Source organism: Nymphaea colorata, chromosome 1 (genome assembly GCF_008831285.2).
Source record: "Nymphaea colorata isolate Beijing-Zhang1983 chromosome 1, ASM883128v2, whole genome shotgun sequence".
Taxonomy (NCBI): Eukaryota; Viridiplantae; Streptophyta; class Magnoliopsida; order Nymphaeales; family Nymphaeaceae; genus Nymphaea; species Nymphaea colorata.
The window spans coordinates 41960985-41981166 of record NC_045138.2 but is presented as its reverse complement, the minus strand read 5'-3'; the positions used below and the strand labels follow the sequence as shown (position 1 = coordinate 41981166).

Sequence of the window (20182 nt, the reverse complement as noted above, 5' to 3'; positions counted from 1 at the left end):
TTAGGTGAGCAGTGAATGGGAAGGTTCTCTTAAATATCTACTTACACACAAAAAATCTAAAAAAGTGCTTTGCTGATATGAATTAAAGAATTCCCAACCATCACATTCAAACTCAAAGTTATATTCAAACGAATCGACCATTCTAATGGAAAGCTCTTACTATCACAGAGTTTAGATGCGATAGGTGGCAAACTCCACGCTACAAGGGCTCCCTTTTTTAGGGCAATATCTTCTTTCAATTTAAAGAATTGAAGTAAGTTTTTCCGCCAAACAATCTATTTTTGTCATGTCAGTCATTCAGACAATAAATAAACATAAATTAAGTATCGTCCAAACGCCTCCAAGATGAATCTGCTGATTCAAAGGAAATTCAGCAGCAGTACTTAGTTTTTCAGTTCCCAGTTCCTTTCAAAAATTTTCGGGAAAAACATATTATATTTAATATCAAAGCACATGGCATCAGCCTTGGGCAGATATGCCATGGACTCGTACTGGTCCCCAAGTTCGTGAGTTCATAATTATTTGGTAGCCAACAAGTGCGTCCTAATCAAAATGGGCGAGATGACTGATGAGAGCTACCATCCTTGTTCGGTCGAGAAAATATTGCCTCCCTTCCGTCTCCAGCTACCACCACTCGGCCCCCTCTCGGGACAGCCTCCTCCTGCGATGACAACAAGTTAGAACTTAGAAATCGCCGGCGATGATGGCACGGAGATGGGGTGCTCTTCTCCTCCTGACCGCCCTCTCCTGCCTGTCCTCATGCCTTCCCTCACCAGGAGGCGATGAAGGCAAGAAGGGCTACATCTGGGCGAACGTCACGCAGGAGGGGCTGGACTTCGCCAAGGAGGTGCTCATCCGCGAGGCTGTCAGCTCCCTCACCGCCCTCCACCTGCCCGACATCAGCAGGTCCTTCAGGATACCCTTCGTTGGTGGCGTCGAGGCGGTCTTCTCCTGCATAATCCTCTCTCACCTCAACCTCTCATCGTCCTCCTCCGGCGCCCATCCCGGGGACACCGGAATCGCCATCATCGTTACCGGCGCCACAGCCAACATCACCATGAAGTGGCGCTACACCTACAGCTCGTGGCTCATCCCCGTCGATGTCTCTGATGAGGGCAGCGCCTCCGTCCGGGTAAGCAACCGCGTTTTCAGTTTTGAGGTGTGAACACGTAATAGGGTCGCCAGTTTCTTCATGCGCACAGGCTCGCTGTGGCGCTATTTGAACGGAAAATCTTTTTGTCTATGTGCTGCTGTTGGTCAACGATTCCGCCTTCAATTTCAGTTCTTGAAGTTACATTTGATAAACGAAATGGACCGTGTATAGCTTGGCGTCGAATCTGATTGTCCCATATGTGGAAGTACTGATTCATGCTGATGGCCGATTATGTTCATCACTTTCTACTGCATCCAAAGGAGATATTGTTTTGTTTCTTGACATGATTATTGTATCATTTTCTCCTCTACCGTTTCACTGAAGCTGTCAGATCTCACTTGCTTTTGAATAAGGCTTGTTTTGCTTTTGAAACAACTTTGCTTGTTAAAACGTTCTAAGATCTTTCAATCTAAGCTATCTTTCATGTTTTTTATGCTTGCCTTTTACCATGTTACGATTGGAGTGATCTTCAGTCCCTTTCCCCGCATTGATTGAAAAAATGTCCGAATTGATCGGTTCCCTCCTTCCTATATGGGTTGGAGGAAAATTTAATATTCCTAGTAAATGTTAAAGGACGGAAGCGTCAAATTTTCCTATTTTGAGACAGTTGCATGCATGATCATGAGTGGCATGGGGGAACGTCGAATCCTTTGCTGCCGCAAGGCTGGCTAATCGTACACAGTAGGAGCAAGGGAACTCCCTTGTTCTGGAAGGCACATGGATCTTTTCTTAGAGTCAGATCTGAAACTAGTCCAACTGAATATGAATCTGTGATTAACTATAAATTTTAATTCCAAATGAAATTCAACTAAGAAATTGAAATATGTCAACTAAGAAGTATGAAAATTTATAAGCTACCACATTTAGTAACAAAAGCATGGGTTTGTTACTTTCCTTAATGAAATTATGAACTACTGTATTTGAAACTGTGCAACACAGTTGTTGAGTACATGACTACTGCATCTATTTGCAGGTTTTGTGCTAGAATGCCATTTCACCAACTACTTTTGCCGATGTAAATTTTCAAATGTTTGTCTATTTAGTATTTTTTGCGTATTACCAAAGGAAGACTCCTGTGTTTTCTTCCCATAAAATATAATAGTAACAGCTTGTTTCAATCAGATATTTTTTGTTAGTCGAGTTTAATGAATACAAATTTTAAATCTACAATACTTAGTTTGATATCATGAATTTGTTACTTTCCCTAATGAAATTTTCGGAGCAACTTTAGCCAACATTGTCGGGCATATTTCAAACTGCATGCTATTATGAAATGTGTAACTTGGATTAGTATAGCAATGTATACCGCTGAAATTGCAACATTATGCATTTTTTATTACATGAGCAATTGAATTTTTGTATAGCATCAACAATTATAACACCTGTCACACCCCAACCTTTTTGACCCTCAAACACATTTTTTTCTAACATAAAGCATTGAAGTGTGACGACACAACATTTCAAAAAGGGAGCTATGTCATTCCAAACAATGGGGCGAACTTTCATTTATATAACAACTTCAATTCATACAAATTCACATCTATGTGTATGACAAAAATGCCTCAAACTACAACTTTGATGCCTAACAAAAATAAGACATCAAAAAGACCAACCCATGACCGGCATTACCAAAGACCCAAAACCTCCCAAGTAGGATGTGAGTGAAGCCATTTGATCAACCTGCTGCCCTAGGTCCGCCAAAACCTGAAAAAGAAACAACTGAAGGCTTAGCCTTCGCAGTATGGCAACAAGCCAAGAAAATTCCAAACCCTCTTAGATAGGGCTCAAATCTGAGAACAATCATAAAAACAATCTATCGTCATGTCGTGACAGGGCATAGGCACATCATTTGCCAAGAAAACCCCTAACATAGACCACGACATGAAAAGGCCACTCAAGGGCCACAGTAACACAATCTCAATCGCATGCAAGACATGCTTAAACATTTCATTTCATTCATATCATTCACATGCCCATCAGTCACATACATTCGTTCACACACATTTCAATCACATACTTTCATTTTCATTAGCTTTAGTGAATTGACAGTTCCTGTGGGTGCAAACACAAGCACGTGCACACCATGGGCGGCGGCCCATAGCCGAGAGACAACCCCCGTGGTGGCCCATAACGATATGGATCCATTCATCCGCTGCAGCGATAGAGCACTCATCTATGGATGTGTGAATTCCAAGGAGAGATACTCAGCCTTCCCTATGACACCCAGGTTGGAAAGGCGGGAGCCCAACGCTCCAAGCACAACACACAACAGTACCCTGGGGCCTTGCACCGCCTGCGCTCCGAACAGGCGAGACCAGTGGCGAAAACGAGACGTCTCCCAACACATAGCCACATCCCACTGGCCTCTCATCTCTTAATCATTCATTATTATCATTAGATTAACACATTTACAAACTGACTGGCTAGCTCATGAGGTTGATACACTTCACGAGTGCACCCATACCTCCAATTGCCTCCACACGAGGTCTGTACATAACACTAGCAGTCATAACTAGCCGTCATACAATATGGGTACAACCACCCTCCAATTCAATCATTTGCATCATTGCCTGCAGCAATGTGTATACAACAGAACAAAACATTCATATCAATCACATCTTCAAAAAACTTAGCCAAACCACAGAGAGTAGTCTCGATCTATGATTGACTCGTAGCTGTCCTATGCAGTTATCATTCTAGGATGCTTTTTAATGCACAATTGGGGTCGAGGAGACACTCGACTCGATACCCCACCTCATCTGTCCTAAACAGTTATCAGTTCTAGCATGCACATGCAATTGCGTAACATTTTCAAAACATGTTTCTCATAGCCTTTCAAAACAAATCATATCATATTTCAAACATTTTGCATGCATACACACATTCATTCACAAAACAATCCATCAATCACATCACAATCCTAGGGTCCTACGATCCTAGGAACACACATTCACACAATTGCCCAGGCAGGGATTTGCCTGAAATGCCGCCATACCTGTCGCGCGTCTTCTAAACACCTCGAACTACGACCCACGTTGCTCAAGGCCTACTTGACGTGCCCGGTGTACCTGCAAACATAACCAAATGGTAAGTTCTCTACTCGTTTCGCTTACAATCGATACAAATCTGAAAATACCATCATCGAGGCACGTCTTCGCCTCAAATGGGTGTCGACCTACAAAGCCCTCCAAAAAGGGGTCTTTTCCCACCCGTCGAGGTTGCCACCAACGATTAGAACTCAAACTTATATTCGACCTATCACATGTGCGATTCTCACTTGTTTTCCATAGTTGAGGCGTCTTCCCCACCATTAAGATTCTCAACATACAACGCATATGTACATCAATAGAAGCCTACTTCCCAAGTTTGCTAAAACAGTTCTAAACCTTCACCACAACATCACAATCTCTACCATGCTAGAAAAACACTTATACACATAGATCCTCGTCCGTCTCAAAATGGGCATAAACTTTCCCAAAATAGCGACATCTCTAGCATGCCTTCTAAAACATCAATTTTTTAATTCTAGCAAGCTCAAACAATAATTATACATGCTCTCATAGATAATATTCAATAATCGAAGCTCAAATAGGCCTTGCTCACCCCAATCTAAGTGTCCAAACTGTTGTGATGCCTCCGACAGCCACCTCAAACGTACAATCGGTCCCCAAATGGCAGAAATTGTGCCAAGCCGCCACCACCAACACCACCTAAACGCTGATACGAGGGGAAGAACGTGTTCCCCAAACTGGAATCCTAATAAACAATGATGAAATCCATGAGAAAGAGTGCTCGGTTGGGAAAAATGGGGAAAAGCAATCAGGAAATGGGGAGAAAGAGCTCAAGTAGGGAGCGTGTGGGCAGGGAGAGGCACTGACAGAGAGAGACGGACAGAGAGAGGGTTCAGACAGAAATGGGAAAGACGGCAAAGGGGAGGGAAATCGAGCGGGGCAAAGGGAGAGATGGTGAAGAGGAGACGGATGGGACGAGGAGGGAGCTCTAGCAGAGAGGGAGAGGGAGAAATCATGCGGCAGGGGGGGTGCTGACGAAGTAGGGAGAGGCTGCGTGGGAGGGAGGAGAAGAAGCAGACAGAGAGGGTGAGAGAGGAAACTTACCCACGCTGCCGCCGTCGCCACCGCCGCCGCTGCCGTCGCCGGTCCAGCCACCGCCACCACCACACCGACCGCCACTTCTTCCTTGCTGCGGTCGTAGCAGAGGGAACAGTCGAAGAAGGAGAAGAAGAAGACGCTGAAGAAGTCGAGGAAGGAAAACTCCCTCGCGCGACGGGGCTCCCTTACACGAGTGGGGCTCGGGTCCGGTCTGGACCCGCTCCAACCCAACCTGTCTAAAAGAAAAGAACGAGCGTTACACCTATTGCTTCATCGTCCTTCAACTGTAATCAGCCATTTGAGGATCTTTAATATAACTGCAAGGATTAGGGAGTTATTATATAGGTATTGAACCTATTACTGAATTCCCTCCTCTTTCTTCCTTTAATCACCCAAATTATTCCACCTTTGCTGTCATAATTTGTGTGCAAAAGAGGTGGCAGCATGTCTTCTAGTACAAAACTCCAGCCTGATTTCTTCTTCAGGTTCCAACTACCCCATAATTAGAGGCAATATACCAGTTATTCTACAAAAGGAACCGTGATGAACTTTCTCCTAACATAACAACTCTCTACAGTCAAATTGTTCCGCTCCATGCAAAGTTGCAAACCATCTCCTATATGTGAAGAGAGAGTGAAGTTCTGTTCAAGCTAGAATCTGAAATGGGTACGTCTCCATATTCTATCAGACTCATGATCTTCTGCTTCAGTACCTGTTTGGATGTAAAAACATATGTAGGATAAAATTCTACTAGATATAGGTGATTTAGATCCTCATACTTTCATAAGAGTGGGATACAATTTTGTATTATTGATCCGATTGAACCATATTTAGGATTGTAGTTTGATTTTCCATATCCAATATTTTGTATGTTGGATCTGTGCATACTGCATACATAAGAGTAAGATTGATTAATTATATTAATATGTTAATTTCGATTCACGCCTGGAAGATCAGTCCAATGAAAGTCTAAGCCACTAGGATGAATGCGCGGATCTCTCTCTTCAGGTTCATAGCAGGGGTGCTTATCCGTTTGACTGATTTTTTTTTTTTTTTTGGGGGGGGGGGGGGGTCAGGAGAGAGAGAGAGGATAATGAGGAGGCAATGCCATAGGTAGAGCGGAGGGGTGGTTGGCCACCTTTTCAGTTGTTCAAAAACCTCAGTTTTTTTAGGTTAGCAGAAAGTAATAAATGGGATTTAGTTTGTCCTTTTTCCGTTTTTCATGAAAAAATTCGGTTTTTACTTTTCCATTTTTTAGTCCAAATGCTAAAAATATATACCTGCCTTTTGTTTTTTTTTGTAATATCTACTTATTTTCTGGATATTTGGTCTAAATGGCCAGGCCCTTTGTTCATGAGATAGCACAGCTTTGTTTGATTGTGAACAAATTTTAACAAACCAGAATTAAATAAGGTGGATGAATCCATTGATGTTGCATTTTTCCTAACCCAGGGACTTCCAATTTGAATTGCGTTAGCAGCCATACCTACCTCACTTGCTAAAAGAAAGAAAAATTTTCAACATGGCGAGATAAGGATGTTTCAATGAAGAAGAGTAGATGGAATTCCACAGATAGGCTCAGTTTTTCAATTTAATTATATTTCTTTGCAATCTCTATTACCTTTACATTTTTTTGCAATGAGGACCTCTTTTTCTATTATACTTTTCTTCACATTTTCTTGCCATTACACATTTACTAACTAATTATATTTCTAAAAGCTAATAGTCAGTTTATACCAATGAAGAATTTTACCAAGTCTTTCATTCAGAAGGATGGGGAAGGCTGCTTGCTTTAGCAGGTTTTGGGCCAGATGGTGCATGATTCATACCAATGTCGAAATCTCATCTTAACTTTGTGCATCTGACTATTATTTATATTTTTAACTTATCTTCTTTGCCTGTCTAAAAAGGAATTTTTTGGTTATCTTAAAGGTTGAAGGCATGCAAGCTGGCATCACCCTTAGAATAGAGAATCATGATGGATTTCTGAAGCTTGTTGTCATTGATTGTGGTTCTGTTATAGAGAACATATTTATTTCTCTAGATGGTGGAGCGTCATGGTTTTACCAAGGGTATGCACCTTAAACTGATGTGGTTCATTAGTGTTCACATTTTTCACTTTGTAATGATTACATTTTGAGCTGGAAAATCTACATTTAAGGGGATATTTGTTGATCTGGATGAGTCGACCAGGGTAAACCCTAGTGGATTCATCGAAGGTGTATGGAGTAGAAGGTTCTGACTTTTTCTCCTCAAACAGTTGAGAGTGTATGGAGGGTTGTTCACCCTGGTGTTTCAATCGTCTTTGATGGCCTGTTGTACTTGAAGACAACTTTTTTTTTGTAGAAAAGTAGTTATCTGGGTCGTCAATTCTTTTATGCACGTGATATGTATAAATTATTTATTTTTGTCTTCTTTTTTTGTTTTTTGCTAAGTCCTTGCCTATCTCTTCTTTCCATGAGATTATCTTATAAATGAGCTATGGTTGATATGCCTTTGACAAATCAGGGTAATCATGCATCATCACATCATTCTTCCTAGCACAGCTACTTCTCCCTTTATGTGGAAAACTTATGAGCATGATTTTTGTGTCTTTTATCTCATAAAACAGGCCATGCAATTATAATCATTAAGCCAAAATGAAGGAAAATAGTTTTTATTAGGCAAATATCCAGATATTTCCAAAATATCACCATAAATAACTGTAATATTATCATAAGTTCTGCAAAGGTCCTTTGTTTAAGGCTATGTGAGTAGAATCATTTTCATATTTTGATTAATGGATTTTTTTTTCTAATTGATCCATGTTTTGACTAAATGCTATCATTGGACTGTCAGCTTAAAACAGTGCCATCCTTCTTCTCATTGCCTGTATATGTTTCCCTTCCACATTGGCCCTCAAACTTGCTCACTCTATTTTTTTATGAGTTCTTTTCCTTCAAGCTCCTATAGTTAACTTACTTTTTTATCATCATTAATTTTTGCTTTCATCTTTGTACCTCTATTCTCTCTTCCCTCCTTTCATACTCATGTCAAACTTTTTCTCTCTACCGAAGCCTCTCTCACACTAGACCAGCTTCTTTCTGTCATTACCATCTAGATGAGGTGCCCAACATCATGTTATCACCACCTCACATCTGTCATGCTTCCTTACCTCAAGACCAACACCCACCCTTCCCCTCAAAACTAGATGGACTCTAGCAAATCCCAACTAAACCAATTTTTAGCATATATTTCCATTTTGGTTATTTTTCAATATTTTTCTGAGAAATTAGTTGAAAACTTATAGTTTCACTATTTTTTAAAATTAGTGTTTTTATATCAGTGCCGCAGATATTGCGATATTTTTTTGAAAATATCACGATATTAACGCCAAAAATAAGAAAAACGAAAAAAAATGGAAAAAATCATGATATTTTGAGAACAAACAGGGAAAAATATTTATCGGGTTATTATTCACTTTTTTTGCACGATTTTTCACGATTTTTTCATTTTTATATTTTCTAGCATTGATATTATCATGAATTCAAATATAAACTTAAACTAAATTATTTTCATCATTTTTATTATCATCAAAACATTCCTTTTATCAATGTTATACAGTTTTACTTATGTTTTCATATTAGTTTCTCATTTATTTCATTTATACCTAATTTTTTTATTTTTTAAAATTTTCTGAGTTTTTCCAAAAAAAAAACTACTTTGCCGTTAAAAACCTGAGAAAAATTTCGCCGTTAAAAACCCAAGAGTGATGTTTGTGACAATGTTATATATATATATATATGTGTTTCCTGATTTCCTGAGATTTTCTTGAGAAAGGCAAAATGCAAGAAAAAGTTCTTTCAGAGAAACCCCAGTGGACAATATTTATGAGCATTCTTACTGCAGAAAAGTTTATGGAAAACCATGCCTATCTCAGCTAAAGCCTGAAAGAGGGTACTTTTAATTGGGGTGATTAGGCCACTCAAGCATCTGAGGTCTTAAAGTGAGCACTGAGTTATAAGCTTAGCACTAGCCGAAACTTTAGTTTGGTTCTTTGTGATTAGGCCAGATGATTTTGTTGGGAATGATATGGGCATATGAGTTTTTCTTTGATTTGCTGTTTTTGCCTCTTTCTCACATTTGCATCTGTTTGCAATATATCTTTCTTTGAAGGTGGGTTGATGCTTTTGAAGAACAAATAAGGTCTTCAGTGGAAACTGCTGTGGTGAAAAGGATAAAGGATGGCATTTTGAAGATTAACTTGCTATTGGCACGACTTCCTTCAGAAATTACAGTTGACAGCGTTGCTTCACTTAATGTCACTTTTATGGATGATCCTTTGATGGCAAATGAAACTGTTGGCTTTGAAATTGATGGCTTATTTACCGAATCAAACATGTCCTACTCTTTCACCCACCGATTTGGTCATTTTCAACATGTGTTATCTTGTGAGCATTCTTCAAAAATGCTTGGAATCTCTGTGGATGAAGCCGTATTCAATTCTGCATCAGATGTTTACTTCAAAGTAATTAGCATTTCAACTTTGTTTATTTACTTATCCATCTGAAATATGTTAGAAGAGATCATGAGGCTGTGATTTCAATCATTTGATTATTTAATATTGAGAGGCCTTGCTGGGAACATAGGAGTTACTTGTTTTGGGAACATGGAGGGAGTGTGGGGAGGGCTCCTTTTGGAAACGTAGGTGGTACTATTTCTTCTAAATTAGTAAATGTATTTGTCATTGGCATCTTGCTTATTTATCAGCAATTAGTTTGGGTGTAAATGGGAAAAAAAAAGAATGTAGCTGGCTACTTGATCCCTGCAAAAAAAAAAAGGAGGATTTTTGCTAGCTTGACTCTGAAATTATCCTAATTTATAAGTGAAAATTGCCTTTCTGATATGGAAAATGAAATCACCATTTACCATGTATGCTGAAGCTACATCTGTTTGCCCATTATAATGTGTGTGAGTGTGTCTGTGTGTGTGACTAAGTATGATTGGAAATATGTGGACTTCAGGATGCAGAACATTTTTTTTTCCCAAAAATCTGACGGCACAGATGCGATCTGTGTGATCAGCTTATTCCTACTCACAAATATATAGTTCTAGAGTTTTTGTCAGCAAGTTTTATCTTGACTACTAATTTGGAAACATTTTTTTCTCAAGAAAAGCTAGGAAAATTCTTGGGAATTCAAAAAATAAAAAAAATGAAAAACAATAGAGAAAATTGTCAAATTATAAGTTTTTATTAATTTTCTTAAAAAATATTGATAAGTATTTGAAATAGTCATTAAAATGTTAAAAGAAACACCAAAAAGGCCAAATGTCTAAAAAATATCAGAAAATGATTTTTTGGAAAACCTTGCAAAATATTGCAGTTTATTTTGGTGATTTTTTCAGAATGTCACATTTATTTTCCTTTTCCCGTTCATGTTATTTTTAGTGTTTGTGTCATGGTATTTTGAAAATGTTATCCATAGTTGTGACTATGATGTAATTATGTGTAAAAGAAAAAGGATATCTACGGGTTAGAGACAATCAAGTACAGTTGTCAACTCAAATGGCAGTCTATTACGTATGGTTTGATTGGTTTGCATGCCTATGTTAACTTATGAAATTACAATCACGTCTTTTTTTTAAACATGGAGTAACATTTCAAATCACAGTAAAATAGTTAAGAACCGTTAGTGTTTTGGAACATTTTACCATGGTGGTGGTACATAGGAATTATCTTTACCAGTCACAAGATCTCAGGAATTGAGCGGGAATGTTTTTATAGGAAGTTGAAGTTTTTTCTAGGAAGTTCTCTTAAAAAATTGTTTTTGGGGAAATTCACAGAAATCCAAAAAATGTTTAAAATGTACCAAAAATAATGGGAAAAAATTGTGAAATTTTGACTTCTCTACTAATTTTCTAACCAAAATAGAGACAAAAGCAGAGGATGATTTTTGAAATTTAAGAAAAATGAAAAATAGACATTTAAATTACTAAACTAAAAGCAATCTTTCAGAAAAAGTTAAACATCTGATGTTATGTGCCATTTATTTCTGGCAGTATTTTGAAATTATTGTGATACTTTTCTGGAAAATGTTTTCCTATTTTTTGGTGATACAGAACACAATATTAGCTGATATGTGTAACTATGGTAACAACTATCAAGTCATCCAGAAGACTGAAGCTTTAGGAACTAATACATTTCATTAAACTTCTAACTTACCTGGTATACCCTTTTATGTCTTCTTGCAGCCAACCAAGTAATATGTTTTGATCTTCTTGTAATCTTTCAGTTGTGATCTTACCCACCTGTGGCCCTCCAAGTATGCAGCCTGTATGTGATCGATTGCAGATATGTCTTAAATTGAAGTGTTTTAGGAGGTAGTGCTACCTGGGACTCTGTTGGATCTAGATTCATGCTTAGTAATCTATTCATCTGGTGTCAGCTGAGGATCCATTGTTTTTCACAGCATTGTTCTATCTTGTGTGGATGGGTATTTGTTGTGTGTTTTGTGGAAAACTTTAATTCTTAGTGTGCTTATGTTGTGATATTTCAGGCTTTCTCTTTGATATATGTAAAAAGTAATTTGTGTGAAATGTCTTATTCAACAAGGGAAAATGTGTCTACTTGTGTCTACCTGCATGAGTTATTTCGTTTTGTTTGTGAAGAGAAGCTTCTTTCTTCATAAGTATATGCTAGATTTCTTGCTTTTGTTACTGTTCTTCAGCTCAATTATTGTAACTGTTGTTTATGTTTGAACAGGCAGGTGTTATGAACTGGATTGTTGACAAACTTCCTGATCAGTCTCTTCTAAATACAGCTGGTTGGAGATTTATTGTTCCTCAGCTATACAAGAAGTATCCAAATGATGAAATGGAATTGACCATCAGCGTTACATCTCCACCTTTGATAAGGATCACAGCAGGGGGTATAAGTTCTACGATTTCTGCGGATATGACAATTGATGTTATTGAGTCCAATCAAATAATTCCAGTTGCATGTGTATATATGGTAAGAAAATGAATATAAATTCTAATTCCTTTCTAGTTTTGAATTATAAATCATTTGCATGTTAATCTGCATTGAATATGACAACTGGTCTTTGCATGCAAATTGGCCATCATGCTATGCATCTAAAATAGCACTACAATGAGGCTTTCTTTGAGTTTTTAAAGCTGGTCACATCTGTATTCGCTCTGTTTTCACTGATTTAGTGATTTATTTCATCATGTCAAAGGTGTTTACTTATTGAAGCAGATCCTTTAATTGAGCATGTTGAGAGAAATATTTATTATCTGGGGAGTTTGTTGGAAGGTTTGTGTTCTTTGGGAATTTTCTGTAATAAGGTGGACCTTTACTGTAATTTCTCACTAACCTCTATTTAACAGATTAAGGTTATTGGAAATTGGATTTTTCTGCTTCTTCTTTCAATCAGTTGCAAAATGGTATCAGAGCCAACCTCACATGAGATACTTTGATGTCAACCTGCACCGATTCTTTCTCTTCTTCTCTCTCTCTTGTCTTCTGTCCTTTCCCTGCTTCCTCAAATGCGTCCTATTGACCTTCCTTTTCTTTGCGTGGGTGATCAGAAATCTGATCACTGTGGTCATACCATGCCTCAGTGACCAGATTAACTGAAAACCCTAATTTTTTGTCTAATGTGCGGGTGTTTCTTCATGGTGAGCAACAAGATATGGACAGCGTCTTCTCCTATCCAGATCAGGAAAGTTGTTGAATGATTGTGCAGCTGTTGAAAGTGAGTTTTCTGCTTGGTTGAAGGTTAATGAGTAATAATAATGGGTGTCCCTTTGGCGTGTGGATGAGATAAGACAGATTGACCATGCTTTCTAGCTTCTGCCCTGGTGATGATGAAAGTCTGAGATCTCTATCACACGGGTATTCCTCCTAAGGAGGAGTACCCACACGGTACCGGTAAGACACGGGTACGGCCCTGGGTATGGCAGGGGTGCTGCGTTGACCGCACCGGGACCGCACCCCCAAGGTCATTTTTGATCTTTTTTAGACTCGGTCAAAGTTGACTGCGTCCAAATTTGTCCTCTTTTAATGTTAACAATTTTTACATTTTAACTTTTTAAAACATTTTATATTTTAACGTTAAAATTTTTGAAACCCTCATTTTAATGTCCCACTTTCCTCTTTTTTCTTCATTCTTGCTTCGTAGTGTTGGGATCCGTTTTTTGCTTCGCTAGCTCCTTTATCTTGTTATGTAAAAGTTTATGTTGTTCTTTTGTTTGTGCTTATGCTTCTGTACACACGTGATTTTCTTCAGCCTCAGAGGAGTATGAGAATCAAGAATGATAAATTTTGGATTATGATTTATGAATATATTATTCTGTTTGTAATTTTTTGATATATATATGTGTGAATATGTTATTCTGTTTGAAATTTTTTGACATATATATGTATATGTGCATGTGTGTGTACGGTCGTACCCCCGCACCCAAGTTTTTTAAAAATGGTCCATACCCGTACCCGCACCGGCACCCTTTCTTGCACCCGTACCCATACCTATGTGACATAGTCTGAGATATGTTGATGAAGTAGGAGGCTGATATAATATACATGGATTTTTGGGGACTGTTTGCTGAATCAAATATAGACGTTGGGTGTGGGGAATAAAATGATTCATTTATGTGGCTGCCGTAAACCTCATTAGAATCTGATTCCTGTTGATCAGATTACTGACAAGACAAATATGAATCTTTTTAAGCTGCTGTTGTAGACCAAATCAGATTCTGTTTTCTGCTGTTCTTGTTGTGATATACTGTTGATAGACTCGTGCTTGGGTTAATTATTCTCTTTATCAGTTTCCTATCCTAGCGGATGTGGTGTTAGGGCAGAAGTTATTTTTCTGTTGACCGCCTGGGTCCTGGTTGTCGAGGAGATAGGCAGATTGGTTTTTCCTGCCTGGGTTGGTGGTGCAGTTGCAGCAGATCTGCTTTACACTACAGAAACTTCCTTGGTAGACATCGTGTGAAAAAACAAAAAAAAAATCTGGTATACTTAGGACAGTTGCTCTCTGAGGGTCTTACCTCTACACAGGGTTAGGTTTCTGGTGTGTGGTGGATTCTATATATATATATATATATATATTCTGTTTTTCCTTACATCAGGTGCCTGGTTGTGGTCAGCAGTAACTCTTGATGTTAATCAGCCAACTGCATGCAGATCCTATTGTTTGAGTAGGGTTGTGTGAGCAGCCGTGAATTAATCAAAGAATAATAAGGAGAATAGATACGACAACATTACTGTAAGGAAAGTCTCCAATGTATTTGACTATTTTCTATGCGGGTCTGGACATCTGGAAAATACATGCTGGGACAAATACGACTATCCACCTTTTCGGTAATCTACTCATAAACCTATTGTACAAGGTGATATCTCCTCAACCGAAGGGACTATATGGAGATCTAACAATGACTATTATTATTCTTAGTCATGCAGAATATAACAAGATGTTGCTTCATCATTCACCTAGTCCTGAAGTATCTATGGATGTGGTAGGCAATGCCTGTTTTACAGGTGGAATTAGACAAACCCATGACAGTAGATGGATTTTTTTATTTTGGAGCATCTAGACATTTCTGTAGAGACTCTTGCAACCAAACCAAATGCAGAGTCATAATACCGAGCTATGGCCCAAACTGCTATAGAAATGATGAGTAAAATTCTTATTGACCCAGTGGAATGTTAAATGTCTTTATTCCCATGGTGAGGAAGTGTGATAACAAATCTGCCTCATATATTAACAACCTAGTCTTTCATGAGGGAACTAAGCACATCGAGGTTGATTGTCACTACATTCGGGACATGGTGCAACCCAGACATATATCTGCAGTTCATATATCTTCAGAAAACCAAGTGGCAGATATCCTCATCAAATGTTTCCTAGTTTTACATTCTTGAAATGTTGTGACAAGCTGAGTATGATAGATATCTATGCTCCAGCTTTGAGGAAAATGCTTATTATTTGAGTAGTTGCAATTTATTAAAGTTTTATGTTATTTGGGATTTGCTGTAATAAGGTGGACCTTTTCTATAATTTCTCACTAATCTCCATTTAAGAGATTAGGGTTAATAGAAATTGGATTTTTCTGGTTCTCCTTTCATTGGTTGCAAGAGAGCATATCCTCTATTTTAAGCAGATACCGTGGTGAAAAATGGTCAAGTACAATATGAAAAATTTGCCTAAAAGAGTCACACTGGAGAAAGCAAACAAGAATAAAAACCCCTGCATCTCATCTGTGCATTTCTACGCCTGTTGGTTGGGAGACAGAAACACTATTTGTCGGTCGTCTACCTGCGGTTCTTCTTAGTAGGCCAAATAAACTTTTTGTGAACTACATTCTTGTATCCAGTTGCTGTGTGAAAGATTTAACTCTGATGGATGTTCTTTTTGTGCTGATACTGGACAGTGGTGATACGTCTTGTTCACTTTTTCATATTTATGTTTAGTCACAATCTTAAAATGTTTTTATTATGTGAGTTACTTGTATGTTTTTGCATTCAACTCATTTTCACCCCTTATTTCCATATTACTAGTAGAATTTTGTTTCAGGGAAAAAATTGCTGTAACCTATTTCTCATGAACTATGTTAATATTATATTTCTTTCTTTGCTGAAAAGGATCACTAAACATTCTTCTTTTGTTCCTTGTGATCACTTCTACAATTTTGCATTTTTGCTTGCAAATGCATTGTAGAACCTTAGATGACCGAATCTAATGAAATTATCTCTTCTAAAAGTTTAGTGGATATGACCTATTAATTTGTGTAATACAGGGTACATTATTTCTTTTGGTAGGAACTTAAAGATGTACTCATTGCATATGTTGTTGACTACAGTCTTCCGCACATTATGTAGAAAGATGTATTTCCTTTTGTAGTATCTTAAATAATTTTTTAACTGATCAGTTCTTCCTAATTGAGTTTGGTTTGTGGAAAAGGTAATTAGTGCTTCAGGGACTTTGGGAATGTCAGGAAGTGATCTTGCTGGTGAAGTACGACTTGATGGCTTCACGTTGGAACTAAAGTGGAGTGATGTAGGCAATTTCCATATGTATTTGATCCAGGTACAGCTATACTTGCTTCAAAGTCCAAATATTCTTCACCAAGTGGCAGTTTCTATTATGAGCCTATGTGTGTGCATGAGTAGATATGTCATATCATCACATTCTGGCATTTCAGGTGACAATAATAATCTGCTGAAGGATAACAGATAAATCCTATGTGGATTTCTATAAGCTGCCTAAAAAGTTGGGTCTTCTGGAATGAATCAATCAGTGACTGGTAAAGGCTAATTTTATTACACTAAACCTTTTGAATCTAAAACCTTTAGGACAAGACCAGTGCAATTAACTAATGTCAAAATATATTCCTGGTGCCATTTTATGAAAGGGCCTTGTTTAACAGATCCAGCCTTCTTCTGCCCATAGTGACCTCATCGTTGGGTGGGGATATCAAAAGTAGTTCATGTTTTTTGCGCCTCTATTGGAAATGAACAAATATCCTTGAGATCGTCTTCGTAACTTCCTTCAGCAGTTCAAGAAGGTTAGGTAAGATGATTTGCTGCCCCTTTGATGAAGGCAAGTAATTTTCTGTATGTGCAAAAAGTCAATGAGCTGTCCAGGATTGCAGTTCTGCTCTTGGCTACAATGGATCTGAAAATTTTCAGAAAACAATGGAGCCATTACCTTGAGTAGGGGACATGGGAAAGCCAGGGGGCCATGGTGTTGTCTCCTGTAGGTACAGTCAGCAAAGAAAAGTCTTGGGATGACATAGTTTTCTCAACAAATATTGGGAAAATGTTGGCACTTAAGAAAATTCTGAAAAATGGTAAGTTGCAGAAAAAAAACAATGTTTTTAGATAAAGCCTTGTCCAAATATTAACTGAAAGTTAATAATATTTTTTTTATAACTATAAGATAAGAAAACATTAAAATGTAATAAATATTAAATAAGCATAAGAAAACATTAAATGTAATAAATATTGAAGAAGCATAAAAGCAACGGAAATATTGTCACGACACCCAGGTAAACTTAATCTTTTTCTCTTCTAATTAATTTTGAAATATCACCAAATTATCTGTTAATTTTTTGTTTGGGGTTTTCAAACTTTAATGGGTCTTTTTTTTTTTGTTTCATTCAACCTTGTAAATACAATCTCATGCACCTTTTATTAGTGTAATTTTAGTGTAAATTTGGTATCTTAATGTTTGAAAAAACATTGGCCTAGAATGTGCCGATTTTTAAGACTGAAAAATTCATGTTTTTATGCCCAAACAGCATGATCTAAAACATCGTTTCTGTCAAATGAATCATACTCAATATACATATACTTGCATTGATGCAGTCTCTGACTATGGTTGCAGTTGCACATGCTTCGGTGGTGTCCATCCCGTTGTTGAATGCCCTGCCTCATAATTAGGATGGTCATAGAGTTGGTTAAGGATACAGCTGATGCGAAAGTATTGGTTGCTACGTTGTATGGATCTTAGTATTGTTAATCATTTTCTGCACATCATACTCTGGTTTTTAATATGTTTGAAATTCTCTCTTGCAGACTGTGGTACGGGTTCTTTTGAAGGACGTCTTTATACCATATGTCAACACCCGTCTTAGCAGAGGGTTCCCTTTGCCCGTTATTCATGGTTTTGCGTTGACCAACAGCGACATATCACTTGGCGATTCAAATGCTGTGATTTGTACTGATTTAGCATCTGCTCCAAACAACTCGACGAGTGCTAAAATTATATCAAGTTTGATGAAGCAACGAGTCCTTTAATTGATGCATGTACGGGATCCTTTGTACATAACTGTATACAGTGGTAGTCGAGTACACAGTCATTGTTTGCATTATGCCGTCTGTGCATTTCTCAGTATCTATTGTTCAAAACTAGAGATGAATACGTGTGTATGTTAAATTGTACTCCCTCTCAGACTTTATTTTCTCATCACACTAACCCTTTTGGTTGAGCTCTTGTTGGCTCACATACAGGGTATGCATATCAGTATGCATAAAAAACTAAGTTAACGATTGTGGTTTTTCATGTTTTGGTTTCAGTCGGCTTTGTCAAGCCTGTGTGTGAGTGTGGTGGGTGAGAAATGGGTGGGGGTGGGTATGTGTTGGAGGGGGAGATAATAACATTGCTCGGGGTGGGTATGAGTTGGAGGGGGAGATAATAACATTGATAGGACTCTTGGACCACGAAATGTGAGTCAAGGAAAAACCATGCAGAGCGACTCTTTGATCCAAAAAAAGTGGGCTAAGAGAAAACCATACAGAACAAAAAAAGGCTCAGGTTGTTAATTAGAGAGAAAGCAAATCGCTCCAATTACAAAACCAGTCAGCTGTTGAGGCAAAAAAGTGCGGGGTAGACTTTTGAGTTGAAGCCGACTCCTGACAGATTGTGGGTGGGTATAAGCCGGAGTTGAAAAAGATTTACAGTTGAGGTCCATGGCTAGCAAATACGAGAATTTTCATGGAACCAGGAGGAGCATGGGACAGCCACCATGATGTTACTAAGACGTTATGTTTGGAAAATTGTGTCCTGGAGTTGCTCAATTCTAATGCCCAGTTGAGGAGAAGGGTAACATTTGTAGACTAGATATTTGGGACTCCCATGCAGATTCTAGACGACGTTATAGTTATCAAATTCCAAGTTAAATGCTTCTTCGTATTGTTTGAAATACTCAAAAGAAATATTTTGGCTATGATGTTAATCCTATTTTCAGTGGAGGTTCAGTGATTTTAACTTCGATTTCGTTGCCGAAACCACTGGATTCCAACAATGGCACGAAGATAATATGTTACCAAGGGAAGGCCTAAATATTGGGCTGCAAAAGTTGCTATGTAGCATCCAAACAGGTTGGAGGCTGCAGTTCTTGTCTCATCATTAGTGTTGAATAAGTGTAGAGGACTCTTGGCTTCATTGATGGAAAACATAGAGAATGATGGGAGAGAGACGAAGCATTTTTGGCTATGGATGATTGTCCTGTCCAAATTGATGACTTGATCCTCAAGAAAATAGTCTCCAATGAGATGGAATTGAAGTTCCGTAGACTCAAGACTTGTTTCTCATTTAGTTTTAAGTTGTAATGCGTAGATATCAAGTTATTTAGTTGTCTTTGTTATAGTATATTGCACCTTTTTTAAATGAATTTGATGAAACTTGCTTATTTAGCATTCACTTGGAGAAAATATTTCACTAAGAAGTTGCAATTTTTTGCTGTTCACAGCCTCCATATTCTTCCCATCTTATTTCTAAGTAAAACACAAAATTGTAACATTAAATTGTCGTCACTATATTCAATATTTTGAAAATGGTGAAAGAGTAAAAAACTAAAACTAACGGTTAAATGGGCACCGGGTACTTCTTTTTATCTAAACTTCATAGCCAAAAGAGTTATGAAATCTTGCGTATAATAACATGGAAAAAAAATTATGATTGTAAATTTATGGTACATAAGATAAACATCACTTTTAAAATATTGGCAAATAAAAAAAAAAAAGAACAAACGTGTAACGTCGCAGCTGCTGCGTTTTGAATGTCCAGCTCTAGGCACATGGTGCGTTGTTTGAGTCCACACATAACCATAGGATGCTAATAATAGTGAACAAGAAAAACAAATTACTGGCAAACCATTGAAGATTATGAAAACATAAGAAATATACAATAATATGATATTATAAATTTGTCATTGAGTCATTACCAACATCTCACAATTGAAGATTTTTACGAGTATTGATATGTTGAATTTAAGAAATATATTGTAACATGAAAATGGCGATGAAGTTGGCCTTCTTTTCTCTTATCAATTAATTCACAAGCATTATATTTCCTATCATCACCACCATAAATACCTTTAATTTCTACGTTTGTCATGGCTTCATATAAATATAACTCATACTGAGTTGAGG

General features: G+C 37.7%; 1 protein-coding gene across 3 annotated transcripts; it reads left to right on the top strand.

Moving 5' to 3' along the window:
- Positions 1 to 556: 556 nt before the first annotated feature.
- On the top strand, positions 557 to 18218 carry LOC116259241 (putative BPI/LBP family protein At1g04970). Of its 3 annotated transcripts, none has more exons than XR_004173893.2 (7): positions 557 to 1132; positions 7195 to 7334; positions 9418 to 9769; positions 12005 to 12253; positions 16209 to 16334; positions 17634 to 17746; positions 17825 to 17965. XR_004173893.2 is itself a non-coding variant. In XM_031636963.2 (6 exons), exons 1-6 carry the CDS (start codon positions 701 to 703, stop codon positions 18044 to 18046), a joined length of 1521 nt encoding a protein of 506 aa, XP_031492823.1. In that variant the 5' UTR covers positions 557 to 700; the 3' UTR covers positions 18047 to 18218. The 3 variants fall into 3 exon arrangements, 1 of the variants encoding a protein (XP_031492823.1); XR_007574092.1 differs by having other exon boundaries at positions 17634 to 17729; positions 17825 to 17940; XM_031636963.2 differs by lacking the exon at positions 17634 to 17746 and having other exon boundaries at positions 17825 to 18218.
- Positions 18219 to 20182: the final 1964 nt, after the last annotated feature.

Coding starts and splice junctions, on each gene's coding strand:
- LOC116259241 (XM_031636963.2), top strand. CDS start 701: ATGATGGCACGGAGATGGGGTGCTCTTCTCCTCCTGACCGCCCTCTCC. Junction 7,335..9,417: donor GCGTCATGGTTTTACCAAGG/GTATGCACCTTA, acceptor CTTTCTTTGAAG/GTGGGTTGATGCTTTTGAAG. Junction 16,335..17,824: donor TCCATATGTATTTGATCCAG/GTACAGCTATAC, acceptor TCTCTCTTGCAG/ACTGTGGTACGGGTTCTTTT.